Source organism: Gallinula chloropus, assembly GCF_964237585.1.
Source record: "Gallinula chloropus genome assembly, chromosome: 4".
In the NCBI taxonomy this organism is placed as follows: domain Eukaryota; kingdom Metazoa; phylum Chordata; class Aves; order Gruiformes; family Rallidae; genus Gallinula; species Gallinula chloropus.
In genome coordinates, this window is record NC_140088.1 from 82182014 (window position 1) to 82198288 (window position 16275).

General features: G+C 73.4%; 1 protein-coding gene across 1 annotated transcript; it reads left to right on the plus strand.

Annotated features, from left to right (window-relative positions):
• The first annotated feature begins 9224 nt into the window (after positions 1–9224).
• PCGF1 (polycomb group ring finger 1) lies at positions 9225–13925 on the plus strand. The gene is made up of 9 exons (XM_084263438.1): positions 9225–9349; positions 10141–10246; positions 10504–10656; positions 11836–11907; positions 12052–12160; positions 12751–12784; positions 13022–13108; positions 13227–13307; positions 13752–13925. The coding sequence occupies exons 1-9, from the start codon at positions 9254–9256 to the stop codon at positions 13797–13799; spliced, it is 786 nt and encodes a 261-aa protein (XP_084119564.1). The 5' UTR covers positions 9225–9253; the 3' UTR covers positions 13800–13925.
• Positions 13926–16275: the final 2350 nt, after the last annotated feature.

Genomic DNA, 16275 nt, shown 5'->3' on the forward strand with positions numbered 1-16275 from the left:
CGCCCGGCCGCGCTCAGAGCCGGCGGGGCGCGGGCATGGCCGGGCCGCCTGCGGCCGGGGGACGGCGGGGGGCGGCGGCGGGAGGCGGCGGGCGGCCCCGCGCGGGGGCGGGAGCGGGGGCGGGGGGCTCGGGGCTCCCTCTGCGCTCCCGGCGGGGCTGGGACCGGGTCCTGGTCCGGGGCTGGAGCCGGGGCACTGGCCGCGTCCGGGGCAGGCTCCGGGGCAATGGCCGGGTCCGGGGCATGGCCCGCGGCTGCTGGCGGCCCCGGCGCGGGAGCGCGGGTGCGCGGCGGGCCCCGGCGGCGCGCGCTTTTCTGCCCCGCTCCATCTGGACCTGCCAAAATCCCGTCCGCCCGCTCCCTGATTGGCGGTCGCGCCCCGTGATTGACAGCACCGCGCCCCCGGGGGCGGGGGCTCGCGCATCCCGGGGCCACGCCCCGCCACCGGCTCCCCCACCGCCACCTCCCCCCCACCACCTCCTCCGCCGCAGCACCGGGCCCTCGCCCGCCGAGGCTCCCGTACGGGCTACGCCGCGGCCCCGGGGCCGTCGGCCGGGCCCGTCGAGTCCCGAGCGCACGGCGCTCAGCCCGGATCTGGGACGGCCCCAAGCCCCGCTGCGCTCCGGCCCGGTTCCCCGCCACCGGGGCAGCTGCGGGACGTCGTCCTGCTCGCAGCAACGAAGGGCCCACCGGAGCCGCCGCCGCCGAGATACCGGCGCCGCTCCGCGCCCCGCCGGCGTCGGGGCTCCCAGTGCGGAAAGGCGCCGGAGACGCCGCTCGCTCGCCCGCCCGCCCGAGGCGGATCCCCGGCAACACCCCCCCTCACTCCCCGGTCCTCCCGGTAGCAAACAGCTCCGACCTCCCCCGTCCTCCCGGGAGTCAAGGGCTGCGCGTTCGGGCCGCACAGAGTGCGCCCCGGTCCCGGCGCTGTTATCCCTGATCCCGGGGCGCACGGACCCGCACCGCGCCCGCCACGCCCGGGGAACGCAAGCTTCGTTCTCCCAAGCCGCCGCTGTCCGGGTGCACCGACCCGGTCCCACCGAGCCCGTCCACCGGACCTCTCACCCCCCCGTAGCCGCCGCTCGTGGGACACGGACCAGGGACTCGCCCCGACCCGCCGCTCCCAGACGGACCGCGGTTCCCCCGACACCGTCCGCCGTTCCCGGGGGTACGGAGCCCGCTCCTGCGACACGGACCGATCCGCCCTTCTCTGTAGCGCGGACCCACCGTCCCCGGGACACGGATTCCGGTTCCCCCGACCCGCCGGTCCCGGGGCACGGACCCATTCGCCGTTCCCAGTGGAACGAACCCCGCTTTCCCCCGACCCGCCGTTGCCGGTAGCAGGGACCCCGGTTCCCAGGAACCCGCCGTTCCCAGGACACCTACCCCAGTTGCGCCGACCCGCCGTTCCCGGGTGATGCACCCTTTTTCACCGGGACCCGCCGTTCCCGGTAGCACGGACCCCATTTTCCACGGCCCCGCCGTTCTCTGGTCACGGATCCCGTTCCTACCGAGCCCGCCGTTACCGGGTGATGGATCCGGAATCCCCCGACCCGCCATTCCGAGTCCCAGACGCCGGTTCCTACGGACCCGCCGTTCCCGGTAGCGCGGCCCCGCGGTTCCTATTTACCAGCCATTCCCGGGGGACCGACTCCGGTCCCCCCGAGCCGCCGTTCGCAGGCACAGAGCCCCGACCGGCCCCGTCGGGTCGCTCGTTCCTGGCTCGCAGGAGCAGGCCCGACTGCGGCCCCACCGAGTGCTCGGGTGCGGAGTGCGGCTGTGCTGCTCGGGGCGGGCTCGACCCCGGCCGGCGGACCGGCCCAGCTCCGCCGACGGGAGGTAACGGCCACCGGAGCGCAGCACCGGCCTGGCCGGGCCTCCCCGCGATTATCGCGACTGTCGGGCCACAAGCGGTGTGTCCAGCCCGTGGGGTGCGGCTGTGGGGCTGTGGGACCGATCCCGTGGGTCGGTCCCTGCGGCTCACGGGCCGGGGGTCCCGGTTCCCGGGCGGGCGGCGGTTCAGGGCGGCGGGTCACGGCTCCGGGGCAGGGGCCGGCGGGGGAGGGCAGCCACCCGGCCACCCTGGCGCCACCGGTCTGGGGTAAATGACATTACCGGGGCCTGCGCCTGTAAATCACGGCGGCACCGGGAGCCGCAGCTGCCGCACCCCGAGGGGACCGCACGCCCCGGGGGCACCAGGTGGACCCGGGCACACACGGACCTGCTGCAGGGCGGCCTGGCCCGGCCGTCCCTGCAGCTCCTCGGGGCGTGGGGCCACGGGCACCCGGGGCTGCGTGGGGTGGTGATGCACAAACACGAGCTGCGGGATGCAGCTGCCGGCACACGCGTGTGTGTGTGCAGAGCCTAGAGCAGAGCTGCACACGCACACGGGCACAGGCACACACATATAAGCACACGCTGCACACACACTCAAACACACTCACACGTAAACACGCTGCCCTGCCCGACCCCTCATGCCGTGTCCGCAACCCCACAGCGCGGGGCTGCCCCTGCCCACGCCGGGGGTGCTTCCCGATGAACCCCCGTGCCGCGGGTGGGGGTCCCCGTGTGCCTCCGCAGGGGAAGGGGATGCTGCACTCCGACCCGCAGCACCGGGGCCGTGCCGGGCTGAGCCCTTGGGAGTTTCCCGGCATCTCTTGGCGGCGGCTCGGCCGGTGCCGGGACAAACCTGCCCGGTACGGCTGAGGCTTTCCTACCGGGAGAGAGCGACTCGCTCCGGGCCCGAGGGGTGGTTGTGGCCCCGCGGAGCGGTGGGCACTGGGACTGGTACTGGCCTTGGTACTGGAGTTGGCGCTGGCACTGGCACTGGTGATGTCATTGACACTGGCGGTGGCACTCGTGCTGGCCTTGGCGCTGGTACTGGCCTTGGTACTGGCGCTGGCCCGGGCCCCGTGGGTGCCTGCCCCGGCCCCGAGCGGTGTCGGGGAGGAAATGCCTGGTGCGGGGGGAGGGCGGCGGCAGCAGGTTAATTGAACCTGGAGCAGGAGGCAGATGTTTGCCGGTGCCCAGGGGCTGGAATGCTGCCGGTCTCGGGAGATGGATTGGGGGGCAGGTGACGGGGCCGGGGGCGGCTCGGGCTCACGCGGCGCCTGCCTGCACCGCGGCCCGCCCTGCGCCCACGGGGGTCTGCCGGGCGGCGCCCACCGCCAAGGCCTCGTGGGGTGAGGGCTCGCCCCCAGCCCCACTAAGGGTGGGAGACCTCAGCGCCGGGCGCTCGTCCAGGAAGGACGGGGTGTCTGTGCAGCCGGGGGCTAGGGCCAGCACCACTGGCCGGGAGAGGCGCGGGGGGGGGTAGGAGGATGACTGGCAGTACTCACAAGCCCTTTGGCAGAGGCAGAGCCCCTGCCCGACTACCTCCAGCCCTGCCAGGATGGCTCAGGGCTCACGGGGATGGTCTGTCCCACGGGAGAGTCGGACATCCCGGTGGCACCGTGCCACGCCAGCTGTGTGAGCAGGGGTGTCACCCTTTCAGGGCCCCCATTGGCCCCAGGACCCCCCACTGTCACCTCAGCATGCCCCTGGCCCTGTCTGTCCAGTGGCTCCTAGGCCAGCAGCAGCAGGGACAGGGCCATCCCCCATCCCTGCCCCCGGGGTACCCGGAGCTGCTGTGCAGCCCGGGGCGGCAGGAGATGGGGAGGGGGTGTAAAGGCAGCATCCCTGCCCCCAGCTCTGCCTCCCGCCTGGCAGGGGCACTCCCCCGCCCCGCAGCGGCACCAGGATGGCTGGGGACACCACCCCCCGCGCAGCAGTACAGACCCGCTTCTTATTCCTCGGCCACGGTGCGCACCCCCGCACCCCGGAGCATGCCCCCCTCCTGCTTTGCGGGGTGGTTCTGGGGGTCCTCACGCGTGACCTGGCTCCCGGGCGGCAGAGCGGCCGGAGGCTCAGCCCGTGATGACCACGGCACCGGGCGCTGCCGGAGCGGAGCTGCACCGGCTCCCGCAAAGGCTGAGTGCCGGAGCCGAGCTGTGTCTCATCGCCCCGCGCCCCTCACGCCACCCCGGGACCCCCCCCGGACCTTGGTGCAGCCAACCTAGGAGACAGGAGGGTAGGCATTTCGGGGGCTGACCCCCTGCCCTGCTCCACGACTGGGGTCTCGTCAGTGGCACCACGGGGTCTCAGTCCCTGCGGCGACCCTGGGATCTCCTGCAGCGCCCCTTCCCCTTCGTTGCAGCCCCCCTACTCGGTGCCCGCGGGCTCCTGCGGCCCTCGGGGCTGCCGGTTGCAGGACGGTGCGGGTGTCCCGGCCCCTCGCGGGGACTCCCGCCGGGGTCAGGTGTTGCCGCCGGGGCCGGAGTTGCTGCAAAGGGTCCCTGCCCGCCCCTCGCCACTGACAGCCCGTTCCCTGCACGATGGGCAGCACGCGGCAATTAAACGGCGGAGGCCTGGAAGGGCCCCACGTTACCACCGGCAAGATGCTGCCAAGCCGCTCGCTCCCGCCCGCTCCCCCCCCCTCCTCGTAATCTCATTACCGCTGGACGTCCCCTTCTTCCTCCCGCTTCCCCCCCAAACCCGCTGGCAAACTGTAGGGACAGTCAGCTCCTCTCTGGCTGCTGGGTTAATTCTGGGCTAATTAGATGAAGCCAGCCCAGATTGGATTACTTTAGCCTGCATTTGGTCCTCCAGTCCTTGGCTTGCGGCTCCCGGGGGAGCTGCTGGCGCCTCCTGCCTCAATCAGACACTTCTTAACCGCATGAAACACTCCCGGTGCCCCCCGCCGCCCGCCCCGGGGTGGGCGCCGGCACCCGGCCGGGGTGCGTGGGGTGACGCGGGTGGCAGCCGGCGGGCGCGCTCCCCGCCCCGACCCGCCGAGGTTGCCGGGACGGGCCCGGGACGGGGCCGCCGCGGCTGCCGGGGCAGCGTGGGCAGCACCGCGCACGGCGAGAGGCGACCCCGCTGCCGGTCCGCGGGTTCCCGGGGCGCCCCGACGGCCGGAGCCGCCCCGGCCGGACGTCACGGTGACCGTCGGCGTCTGCGCGGCGTCCTCAGGGAGGAGCCGGGTGCGGCCGGGACGCTGCGGGGTGACGCCGGCCCCGAGCTGCCGGGAGGAGGGGGTTGCTCCCCGCCCGGTGCCCCGGGGCTGTACCCCCCAGAGCTGGGGAGCAGCGGAGCCGGGGGGTCGGTGTGAGCCGCCCCCTGCAAACCCATCCGCGGTCCCGGCAGCTCCTGGCGCTGCGGCTGCTTTTGGCTGGGGGGAGGTCGTGGGGAGCCCTCCGGGAGGGGTAGTGGGGGGCACTCACCATGGCCAGTTGCTGAGGCTGGGGCGGCCGTCAAGCCCTCGGGACTTCAGCAGGGCGATGGGGAGGGGTGTGTTGCGCTGGGAGGGGGGTGGAGGGGAAGCGGGAAGCGGGGGGAGGTCGTGCAGGAGCGGGGGACATGCCCGGCCCCTGAGCCCCTACGGCTGCAGACAAGCACGGGAACGGGTAGGGGCAGCTCCGGCCCCGCCGCCTGGCTCGGCTCCTCCGCCCCGCTTGTGCAGCCGGTGTACGGGACCCACGGGCAGGCATGGCGAGCCGGGCCAGGCCGGGGCGGCTCCATCCCGGGCCCGGCGACCTCCTCGGGCGGGCCGGGTTGTCCTTGGGGCGCCCGCACCCCGCCCCCAGCCCCGGGGGAACCTGCCTGGTGTGGGGCGGCGAGTGCCGGCGGGTGCCGGTGCTGCCCGTCCGGGTGGGCCGGGGCTGCCTGCGGGTGCCGGCGGCCGCGGCTCTGGCTGCCGCGGGGCCGTTGACAGGAGCCGTCGCTCAGAACCTCGTTATCAAAGGCCGAGGGCAGGTAATTGCATTCTGCAAATCCAATCAGGTGCATTAGGCAGGAGTTCAGTCCATAACCGCCCAGCCCCCCGGCCGCCCCCCCCCGCCCCCGGCCCTGCCTGGCCCCGGTACCCACTGGCACCGGTGTTGCCGTGGTCCCGCCCGCCCCGGAGCCTCCGCGGGGCCAGGGGCCGGCGTGCGGGGCCGGCGCGGGGTTGGCACAGCAGCCCCGGCCGTGGGGACTCCCCCGCAGGCAAGCTGGGGCACGGTCCCGTCTCTGGCTGCGGGGCGGCGGGACCGTGCCGGGGCGGAGAGGCACAACCGGCAGCCGCGGCAGGGGCACCCCTGGGTGCGGGCTGGGGACCGTGAGTGGCCCCGCTGCTGCCCGACGGGTCCCTGCCCGACCCTGCTCTGCCCACCCGGCTCCCCGCGGCCCCCACCTCGCCTGACCTGGGCAGCTGGGGAACGGGTAGGGGGGGATACGGACCCGGAGCGCTGCTGCCCTGCACCCACTGCGGTCACGAGTGCGTCCGGCCTCAGCCCCGGCCCCGACACAGTGCCCAGCCGGGAAAGCCCCCGGCAGGCGCTTACCAGAAGGAGCCGCCCAGGCCCCGCGCAGCTCCGCAGCGGAAATGGAGCTGAATATTTGAGCAGGTCTCTGCTAAAAGCACCGGCCTGCCCGGCCCCGGAGCCTCTCTGAGGCTGGGAGAAGCGCCGGCTGCCGCCCAGGCATTAATTATGTATGGGGACAGGGAGCTGCGCGGCCTCACGCGTGCCAGGCACCGTCAGGGAGCACGGGTGGGCACCCTGCCCCGGCGCTGTGGGACCCCAGCCCCTCCGCAGACCCTCGTGCCCCGAGGTTTCCGTGCCCGGGCGGTGCCGGGAGCCGCCCCGCAGACCCCACACCGCACCCCTCCCGGGGGATGCTCGACGCGGTGCTGATACGGTGCCGGTGCTCGGTGAGGCGCTGGCAGTGAGCGATGCTGCCGTGCCCCAGGGCTGCCCTGTCCCGGCTGTGACCCCCGCAGCCCCCCAGCCCGGCCGTCCCTCCCAGGAACTGCTCCTGGCAGGTACAAATGGGACCGGGCCCTCCCCAGACGCGGGGGTCACTCCGAGCCCGGCCCCATTTCTCACCTCCCGGCGAGGACGGGCCGGGGGGCGGGCAGGCTCCGGCCGGCAGAGGGTGGGAGAGCCCGGGAGCCGCGGTCACCTCGGGGGTTGGGTGGCCTCTGCCCGGGGGGGGTCAGCACCGGGGAGGGGGCCCACGCAGCTGCCGGCCGGTCCTTTCCCACGCTGCAGAGCTGAGAGCGCTGGAGCCCGGCCCCGCACCGTGCTCGGCCCAGGGCAGGAGGCGGGGAGGGGATGGAAGGAAGAGGGTTGGGACCGCGGGGGGACCCCGGGGCTCGGCCGGTGCTGTCTGCACAGCATGAGGCCAAGCTGAACCACTCCGGTCCGTCATGGGGGACCAAACCAGCGCAGCCAGCTCGACTGAGCCTTACTGGACTGACTGGGAACCCGGAGAAGCTGAAGTGACGAGGGCTGGGGCGCAGGTGCAATGACGGGGGACCAGACCAGGACCGGGTCCCACCTGTGAGCATCCGATCCCGCAGCCGGGTGGTCGGTGTGCCGCCGGGAACGATACCCGCTCGCACAGTCGGCTGGCGGGAGCGGAGGCTCATCCCCGGGCTGCTCCTGCGGGAGCTGCTGGGCCGGACCCCCGTCAGCGCTGCCCCTGCCCAGCTGCGCCCCGGACGCGGCACCCAGCGCGGAGCCGGAGCCGGTGCCTTGCCCGGGCCGTGCCGGTGGGACGGCGTCGTTTAATTTTCGGCGGCATTTAATCACTTCCCGGGACCCTCCCCCCGGGTGCGCGGCCACTCGGCTAATACGGGTGATGAGGACACGGGGAGAGGAGGGGAGGGGGGCCGAGAATACTGCCCGGGGGTCCCGCCACATCGCCCCCACCCGCTCCCCTCCCCACTGCGGGCAGCAGCCGCCCTCCGTGCCCGCCCCGTCCGGGGTCCCGGGGGGGGGTGGGGGGCGGGCCGCGCAGTCTCGCCCGCGCCGGCTGCCCCCGCCGTCTCCCCAGACGGCACTTGTTGCTCGGGATTGGAGCAATAATCGTAACCATAACGAGCCATTACGGCCTTTAACGGCTTCTGCTTTGCATTAGCGGGGCCGCTCCTTCCCCTCCAGAGCCCTGATCCAATCACCCCCCATTAGCGCGGCTCCAGGCTCCGGCGGGCTGCGCCGAGGAGGCCGCCCGGCCGCCCCGCCAGCACCCCGGCACTCCACCCCCCCTCCCCCGCCCCCCGCCAGCACTCTCCCCTCGCCCTCGCCTGGACGCCTGCACACCCCAGCACAGCCCCCCGCACCCCCTCCCCTCTCCCACCCCTCACACCGCACCCCCCGCCCCGGCACGGCCCCTGCCCAACGTCCCGCAGCTCGGGGCCCTGCTTGCCCCCACCCGCCCCAGCCCCCTGCACCCTCCTCCGCCTCGGCCCGGCCGTGCCCCGGGCTTGCCAGCGGTCCTGCCCCTCTGGGCAGGGGGCGGCCAGCGGGGTCCGTGTGGGTCCCGAGCTCCGGGGTCGCTGCTCGGGGGGGGCCTCCCATTCCGGGACCGGCCGCGGCACTTTCCAGCCCCCGCCCCGGAGCAGGGCCGGACACCCCCGCACCCCCGTTCCTCGCCGGGTCCCGGACAGCAAGTCCAGGGGGGGCTTCGGGACCGGCACAGCGCTAGTGGGGGGCACGGCGGGGCCGGCCTGGGTGCGGCCGGCCCCTGCCCACGGCCTGCGTGACCCCGACTGCAGACCCGCGACCCACCCCCGCAAGGCAGCTCCCCCTCCCGGCACATCGAGGCCCGGCGGAAAGGGACCCCGGGACACAGAGGCGTCCCCGGAGCCTCCCGCCGCCTCCCCACCCCCCCCGCCCTCCGCTCCCCCGCGGTGCTCCGCTGCCCTCTGGCGGCGTCCCGCGGCACGACGCGCATACGCTGCCGCCCCTGATTGGCAGGCGCGGCTGTCTATCAACAGAACGCGTCCCGCTATTGGCCACCGTCGGGACACACACACACACCCACACCCCCCAGGCGGGACCGGGAGTCCGCGGCCGGGGCCTGCGCGCGCGGTGCCGGTACGGTGGCAGCGGGGGCCGCTCGGTCAAGGCCAGGCCGGCCGGGGCGGGGGGTCCCTTCCCGCCGAGCGCCCCGCCTGGCCCTGGGATCCCGAGGTCTCCCTGCGGGCCGGGGTCAGGAGTCAGCGCCGGGGCCAGCACGGGGGTCAAGGTCAGCACCGGGGCCAGCGCCGCGAGGCCGCGCTCCCCGCCGCGCCCGGCAGGGGGCGGCCGCGCTCGGCGCCGGCCCGGCCGTTCCCGGCATGCCCGGCGGCGCGCGGGGCGCGGCGGGAGCCGTAGTCACGGCGCGGGCGGCGGCGGCGGCGGCCCCGCCCCGAACCCGGAAGTGAGCGGGGAGTCGGAGGAGGTTCTAAGATGGCGTCGCCTCCTCAGGGGGACCCGATGGCGATCGCCATGCGGCTGCGGAACCAGCTCCAGGCCGTCTACAAGATGGACCCGCTCCGGAACGAGGCGAGCGGCGGCGGGCGGCGGGGACGGGGGGTTGGGGGGGGGGAGCGGCGGCGGGCGGTGGCACCGGTCCGGCGCATGCGTGGGCGGGAAGAGGGCGCCGCGCCGCCGCTCGGGGGGCGCCGGGGCCGCGCAGGCGCCGTGAGACCTCCCCGCGCATGCGCCGGACCGCCCACGCCGCGGGGGTGGGGCCGAGGCTCGGGGCGGGGCATGCGCGGAGGGGCGGGGGGCAGGTGTGAGGGGCGAGGCGCAGGTGAGGGGCGGGGCCGGGAGGGGAGGGGCGGGGCCACGGGGCTGGGGGCGGGGTCAGGCGGAGGAGGGGGGCACGGGGGAGTTAAACGCAGGGCAGGGCCGACGGCTGGTGCTGGGCAGCCCCGTTACTCCCTGCCCCTCCCTGCCACAGAGGGGCCAGCTCCATCCCCCTACCCGCTCCATGCCCCTCCCCATCACAGTGGCAGCTCCTTTCCATGCCCCAAGACCTGGCTGTGGGGCGAGGCCATGGGTGAGCCAGGCTGTGGGGTGGCTTTTTAGGGCTGCTCCTGTAGGGATAGGATCCCCTGTGTCACCCTGCGGGGTCCCTCTACCTGTGCTGGGTGGGTGCTGCACGCAGCCCCGTGATCCCCCTGCTGCACTGTCTGTTGGGGACCTCCCCTGGTGCCTGAGGGGTTCCCGCTGATGGTGGGGTGTGATGGGGCTGCTGCAGGGGGGCTGGGGAGGTGGGGCCGAGCAGTGCTGGGTGCTGTCATCCAGCGGGCAGGGGTCACGGGCCGGGTGACGGTGGCGAATCTCCACAGGAGGAGGTGAAGGTGAAGATGAAGGAGCTGAACGAGCACATCGTCTGCTGCCTGTGTGCTGGGTACTTCATTGACGCCACCACCATCACTGAGTGCCTGCACACGTGTGAGTCCCTGTGCAGTGCCGGCAGCTGCCTGCGCGGCTCTGGTGGTGCAGGGGCCCCTGGGGTCCTCCTGCTACTCCCCCACCCCCCTGCTGGCAGAGCCTCCCCGGCCTGCTCATGGGTCCAGCACTGCCCTGGGACCATGGCTCCTGCCCAGAGATCTGAGGGGGACCTGTCCTGCTGGACAGTGGTGGGGGGATGAGGGTGTGGGGCTCTGCCCCTGCCCCCCCCCCGCGACACCCCCTCCCTCTGGCCACAGTCTGCAAGAGCTGCATCGTCAAGTACCTGCAGACCAGCAAGTACTGTCCCATGTGCAACACCAAGATCCACGAGACGCAGCCGCTGCTCAACCTCAAGCTGGACCGTGTCATGCAGGACATCGTCTACAAACTGGTGCCCGGCCTGCAGGAGAGTGAGCATCCCTGGCTCTGGCATCCCAGGCTCCAGTGTCCCATGAAGGCTGAGGGGGGGGGGAGCTCTGAGGGGAAGGGCCTAGGGCAGTGGGAGGAACCAGGCATTTTCAGGAAGCATCCCCTCACTGGGTGTGAGAGGCTCTGTCTGTGGGTTGGGGTCTTCAAAATGCTGGAGACAGGTGCTAGAGCCTGGCTGGGGAGGCGGGGCTGGGGGCCAATTCTTGGCAGGTAAAAGTGGTCTGAGAGTGAGGGGAAAGGCAGGACCAACGGCCCCCACTTGCAGAGGTGGCTGTGGGGACAGTGCCCAGGAAAGCCATAGGACTGCTGGGAGTGGGGAGCAGTGTGGGGGTCTGGCACTGGCACCACACAGTTTGGGAGGTTCAGGTGCAGAGATCTGCAGGAAGCTCTGTCTGTGCCAGTGCCAGAGCTCTGCACCTCCTCCTCATCTGTGCCTGTGGGTAGGGGAGCAGCCATGAGTCCCCAGGGCCGGTGCTTTATCGGGGTGCGTTTAACCAGCTCAGCGCCCCGTGCTCGGGCTCTGTCAGCCAGCCACGCTCAGCACATCGGGGCTGGGCTGTGGGGACAGGAGCTGTGTGAGCTGGGGCCGCCTCGGCGAGCAGCGTCCCTGGGGCCAGGCTCTGAGTGACGGCGCGATGAACCGGCGGTGCCTGGTGCTGAATGCAAAGCAGCGAGCGGGGAGGGCAGCCCCCCGCGCCGCTGGCGCAGCGGTGGGCTCGAGATTAGCTGCTGTCACTCAGGATGGCGATGGGGACACCTCTGGAAATGTCAGCTGGGAGCCCCTGCACAGGGACGGGTGGGGGGGGGGCACAGCAAACATGAAGCATGCGCCCTCACCCCCTGCCCTGCACCAGAAAGGGGGAAAGGCGTGAGGGGCAGCAAGAGCAGGGACATCATGGCAAGAGCAGGGATGTGACTGCGTGAGCAGGGATGGGGACAGGGCTCCCTGGCCTGCAGCGGGGGCCTGATGGAGACCCCCAGGGCGCACGGAGATGGCTGCCAGGAAAAGAGGGTCTGGGCTTCTGGTGGTACGATGGCTGTGTGGTCAGAGCAGCAGATGGGCCAAGGGCAGTCTGAGGACCCCCATGTCTGGGTGCTGGTGGGGGGACTGGGGCAGGTGAGGGGGTGTCCCTGAGCAGCGCTGCCCTCTCTTCCCGCAGGTGAAGAGAAGAGGATCCGGGAGTTCTACCAGTCCCGCGGACTCGACCGGGTGACGCAGCCCAGCAGCGAGGGTGGGCACGATCAGAGGGGTCTGGGGGTGATCGTCCAGGGGCGGAGTGGGGTTTGGGGGGGTGTGTCCTGCTGTGGCTGTCTCTGGGAGCGGTCGGACAGCGCGCAGGTGGGCTGACTCCTGCCCCCTCCCCGCATCTCCCCAGACACGGTTGGGGGTGACCCCATGGGGCTCCCCTACAGCACCTTCGACCATTCCCGCGCCCACTACTTCCGCTACGACGAGCACGTCTCGCTCTGCCTGGAGAAGCAGAGGTGAGTGTCCCAGCAGCCCAGGCAGGGCCGCGGAGTACCAGAGGAGCCGCTGCCCCTTGGCACCGTGGGGAGGGGGCTGTGGGGGGGGCACAGGGCCATGCAGTGTCCTGTGCCCTGGGGACCTGGCCAGGGGCTGGCTTGGGGGGGGGGGGGTGTGCTCTCTGTAGCTGTCCCAGCCCTGCGTGCCCCCCTGCTCCATGTGTGTGTGTGTGTATCGTGTCTCCCCCCCCATCCCCCTCCGCCTCGGCTGCCGGAGTTAATATCTGCGGGGCGGGCGCTGCGCAGCTGCCAGCCGGCTCTGACAGCAAAGTCAATAAGCGGCAGCTCGGGGGCTGTAAGGGGATCGATGGCTGCAGCTCAGCTGCCGGCCCCGCGCCGCCCGGCCCTTCCCGGCTCCGTGTGCGTGTGGCGGGCTGGTGGGGGCAATGCCGGGCGGGTGGGGGGGTTACCCATCCCCGAGCAGCGCCCATCTCTGCACCGGGCTGTGCCTAGGGAAGCGGCGGTGGGTACGGCAGGCGCGTCCCCGTACCCCCCGTCGTGTCCCTCCCCGCGCTGCGGCTGCCCGGCTGCCCCTTCCCTTCTCTCCGCAGCTCCAGCAAGGACAAGAGCAAGGCCGTGCTGCAGGTGAGGGGGGGGGGGGGGTCGTGTGCCCGCTCTGCCGATGCGCCGGGCCCCGACCCCCCCAAGTTCTGCCCAGCCCTGGCCCCACGACCCTCGCTCCGGGCTCGGCTTGGGGCCGGGGGTCCCCGGCGGGGCGGGCGGAGCGGAGCTGGGGCCTCGCCAAGCATCGGCGCTGATGCCGCCGGGCTGGGGGGTACCCGCACCGCCCCCCCCCCCCCCGCCCCGCTCTGCCCTTTGCAGCAGAAGTACGTGAGATGCTCCGTGCGGGCGCAGATCCGGCACCTGCGGAGGGTCCTGTGCCACCGCCTGGAGCTGCCCCTTCAGCACGTGAGTGGGGCGGGGGGCTGGGGGGGGAAGGGGAATAGTGTCACGGACCCTGGGGGCGGGGGGGGGGAGAGGGGAGGGTGTCGCAGCCCCCCTCTGATGCAGCCTCCCCCTGCGTTAGGTGCAGATCCTGTTCAACAGCGAGGCCCTCCCCGACCACATGACGATGAAGCAGCTCTGGCTTTCGCGCTGGTTCGGCAAGGTGGGTGTCCCCCGGCGGGACCCCTGCCCGCCCCGCCCCCGCCCCGGCCGCTGGGGCTTCGCTCCCCAGAGACCCGGCACGCCTTCGGGTTGGAGGCGGGGGAGCCCCGGCCCGGGGTGGTGGGGGGGTCGTCTGGAGGGCTCTGAGGGCACAGGGGAGCTTCCCCCGGTGGCAGCTCGGTGCCGCGCCCTACAGAGGCCGCGGCGACCAGCAGGGAAGCGGTAAATCGGGGGTCGGGGGGTGTCACTGGGGCGGTGACCTGGGGTGCCTACGGGTTCCAAGGGGAACGGATCCCACAGGGGCTTGGACAAGGTCATGTGCAACCCCCTAGGGAGGGATCGCTCCTGCCCCACCGTAGGGTCCCGAGCTGGGGCACAGGGTGTCTCTATGCCCCAGGGCAGGGGGAACAGTGGCCTTGACCCCCTCCCTCTCCTTGCCTTGCAGCCCCCTCCCCTCCTGCTGCACTACAGCATCAAGGACAAGAGGAGGTAGGGGCTGGGGGTGGGCACTGCCCCTCTGGAGCACAGCCCTGTTCCCGTGCCCCCCGCCACCCCGCTCCCTTTAACTTAATACCCCTCCTGCTCGAGTTTATTTTTTGAATAAAACTGCTAAAAATCCCCCGCGGGTCCCTCCTCTGTCCTCGGGGAGCTTGGCTGGAGCTGGGGTGTCTCTGGGCAGGGGGTGGGGGTGGCTGGGGGCCCTGCTGAGCCCCTCCCTCACCCCACATCCAGACGTGGGGCTGCATGGGGGGAGAGCAGTGTCTCCTGCAGGGGTGCTACTGGGGGGGGAGGCAGGGAGCTGTCAGACATAGGTTTGGGGATTGGGGGGGTTGTAGCAGCGGGTGTGGAGAGGCTGAGGGTGTCTGGTGCTGGGGGAGGCCGGGCAGGGGCTGTGGGGGGTGAGAGGCTGGGGGTGGCTGGGGAACAGATGCAGCACTTGAAGGGGGAGGCTGGGCTATGGGGGTGCACCGCGGGTGGGGACAGGCCCTGGGCCCCGGGGGTGCAGCCCTACTCCCCCCCCCCCCCCGCCCCACCCTCCCCGTTCCTCCGCAGTGCCGGCCGCAGTTGTGCGGGCCCTCGGCAGATTAATCACCGTCACGGCTGCCTGGCGCGTGTCCCGGCCCCCCCGCGCCGCCGGTGCCAGAGCCCCGACGAGGAGCGACGGGCGAACAACACGCCTGTCGCCTGGGCTGCGCGCCCCCCCGCCGCCCGCGCATAATGAGCCGTAATAAAGTCATAGGCCCTTTGATTGCCTGAGCAGGAGGGGGGGGGGATTGGGGTGGGGGGGGGAAGGGGGGAACGAGGCGCCCCCTCCCCAGCTCCCCAGCGCTCGCCTAATTAGCCCGCTATTGTGGGGACAATGCCGCAGCCATCTGGGCCGCAGCCGGAGCGCGGCGGGGTCGGGCGAGCGGCAGCCCCGGGCCCAGCTGCCGGCGGGGGCTGCCGGGGGGACCCCCGGTGCGGGGGGGGGGGGGAAGTGTCACCCGGTGCGGGGCTGAGGACGCGCTTCCCCCAGCTCCGGGCGCAGCAAACGCGATCCCGGCGGAGGAACAGGTGCCGCCGCTCGTAGGTCCCGGCCCTATCCCCCCTATCCCCCCTATCCCCCCCCGTCCCGGGACAGCGGGTCCGGAGGGGTCCTGGCCATGGGTCGGGAACGGGGCGACGGGTGCCTTCGGAGCGGTGGCCCGGGGCTGGGCTGGACACCCCCCTGCAAGCCCTGGTCGTGCCGGGGAGCCGCAGCCCCCGCTCCGTGCCCCCTCGGCGAGGCGACGGCTGTGCGGGGCTCGCCGGTACCGTCGCAGCCCCCCGCCCCCCGTCCCCGGCGGGCAGCAACCCGGGCTTCGCCAGCCCCCGCGGGGGACACTGCCCGTCCCGTACCCCCAGCCCCGCACCACGGCTGACCCCGCGCCCGGGACCCCGCGCAGCCGCCGCCGGGGGATCCGGTTACCGGCCCCTCTCCCCGGCCCAGCTGTCGGCCATCCCTCACCCGGGGGCGGCCGCGCCCCCCCCGCGCCCGGAGCCCCTGCTAAGTACGTGGTGAAACGCGGGCCAGGGGTCGGCGGGGCACGGAGCGGCTCGTCCTGGGACCGGGGTCCGCGCCGGGCTAGGGCCCCCCGGGCCGGTGCTGTACCCCCTTCCACCCCCGCCGGTGCCGGGTCCCGCCAGGCAGCCCCGGGTGCTGCGGGACGGCGGAGCCCATCCACCCCCGGCACGGCACAGGGGTCCCCCCGGGAGCCCCCCAGCGCCCCCGCGGCACCCGGGACAGGAGGGGGACGGGCTGGGGGTGCGGGGCGGGACCCGACCCTGGGGAGCGGGGAGGGCAGCGCGGCCGTGGGAGCGGGCGGAGGGACGGGCGGCGGGAGCGCGGGGGCCGTCCCCGTGTCTTTCAGCAGCGGCTCTGGCAGCCGGTTACAGACGGCAGAGCAGGAAGCGGGACGGGGCCGATCCCCCCAGCACCCCCCCCCTCCCCCCTAGCCCCGCGCCCCCTCACTTATCAGCCCGGCCGCGGCGGAGCCTAATTCAAACCAACTGCGGGGCTGACGTTGGTAAATGAGCCCCCGCCGGGGCCTGGGGCCGTACCGCGCCCCCCCCCCTCCCCTCTCCCAGGGGTACCGGGGAGCGAGGGGAGACGGGGGGGAGGCAGCTGGGGGTGCGGGAAAGCCCCGGAGTGCAAGGGAGAGAGGGGAGACTGAGGGCAAGGGGTAATCGGGGGTAAGGGGAGGTGCGGGGGGCAGAGGGGGCCCCGCCTAGCCGAGCAGTTCGGGGGGAGGGGGGAGGGGGGGGCAGGAGAAGCCCGGTCGAGGAATGCAAGATGAAGAAGCGCAGGGGGTGCGGAGGGAGCCGGGGGGGCGCAGGATGATGGCGGGGATGCGGGGATCCCCCGCTCTCCCCTGGCTGTCCCCGGCACAAGCTGAGGCCAGGGTCGATGCCGGGGTGCAGTGGGGCAGGGGCAGGTGCCAGGGTTGGGG

Coding starts and splice junctions, on each gene's coding strand:
- PCGF1 (XM_084263438.1), top strand. CDS start 9,254: ATGGCGTCGCCTCCTCAGGGGGACCCGATGGCGATCGCCATGCGGCTG. Junction 9,350..10,140: donor TGGACCCGCTCCGGAACGAG/GCGAGCGGCGGC, acceptor GAATCTCCACAG/GAGGAGGTGAAGGTGAAGAT. Junction 12,785..13,021: donor AGAGCAAGGCCGTGCTGCAG/GTGAGGGGGGGG, acceptor TGCCCTTTGCAG/CAGAAGTACGTGAGATGCTC.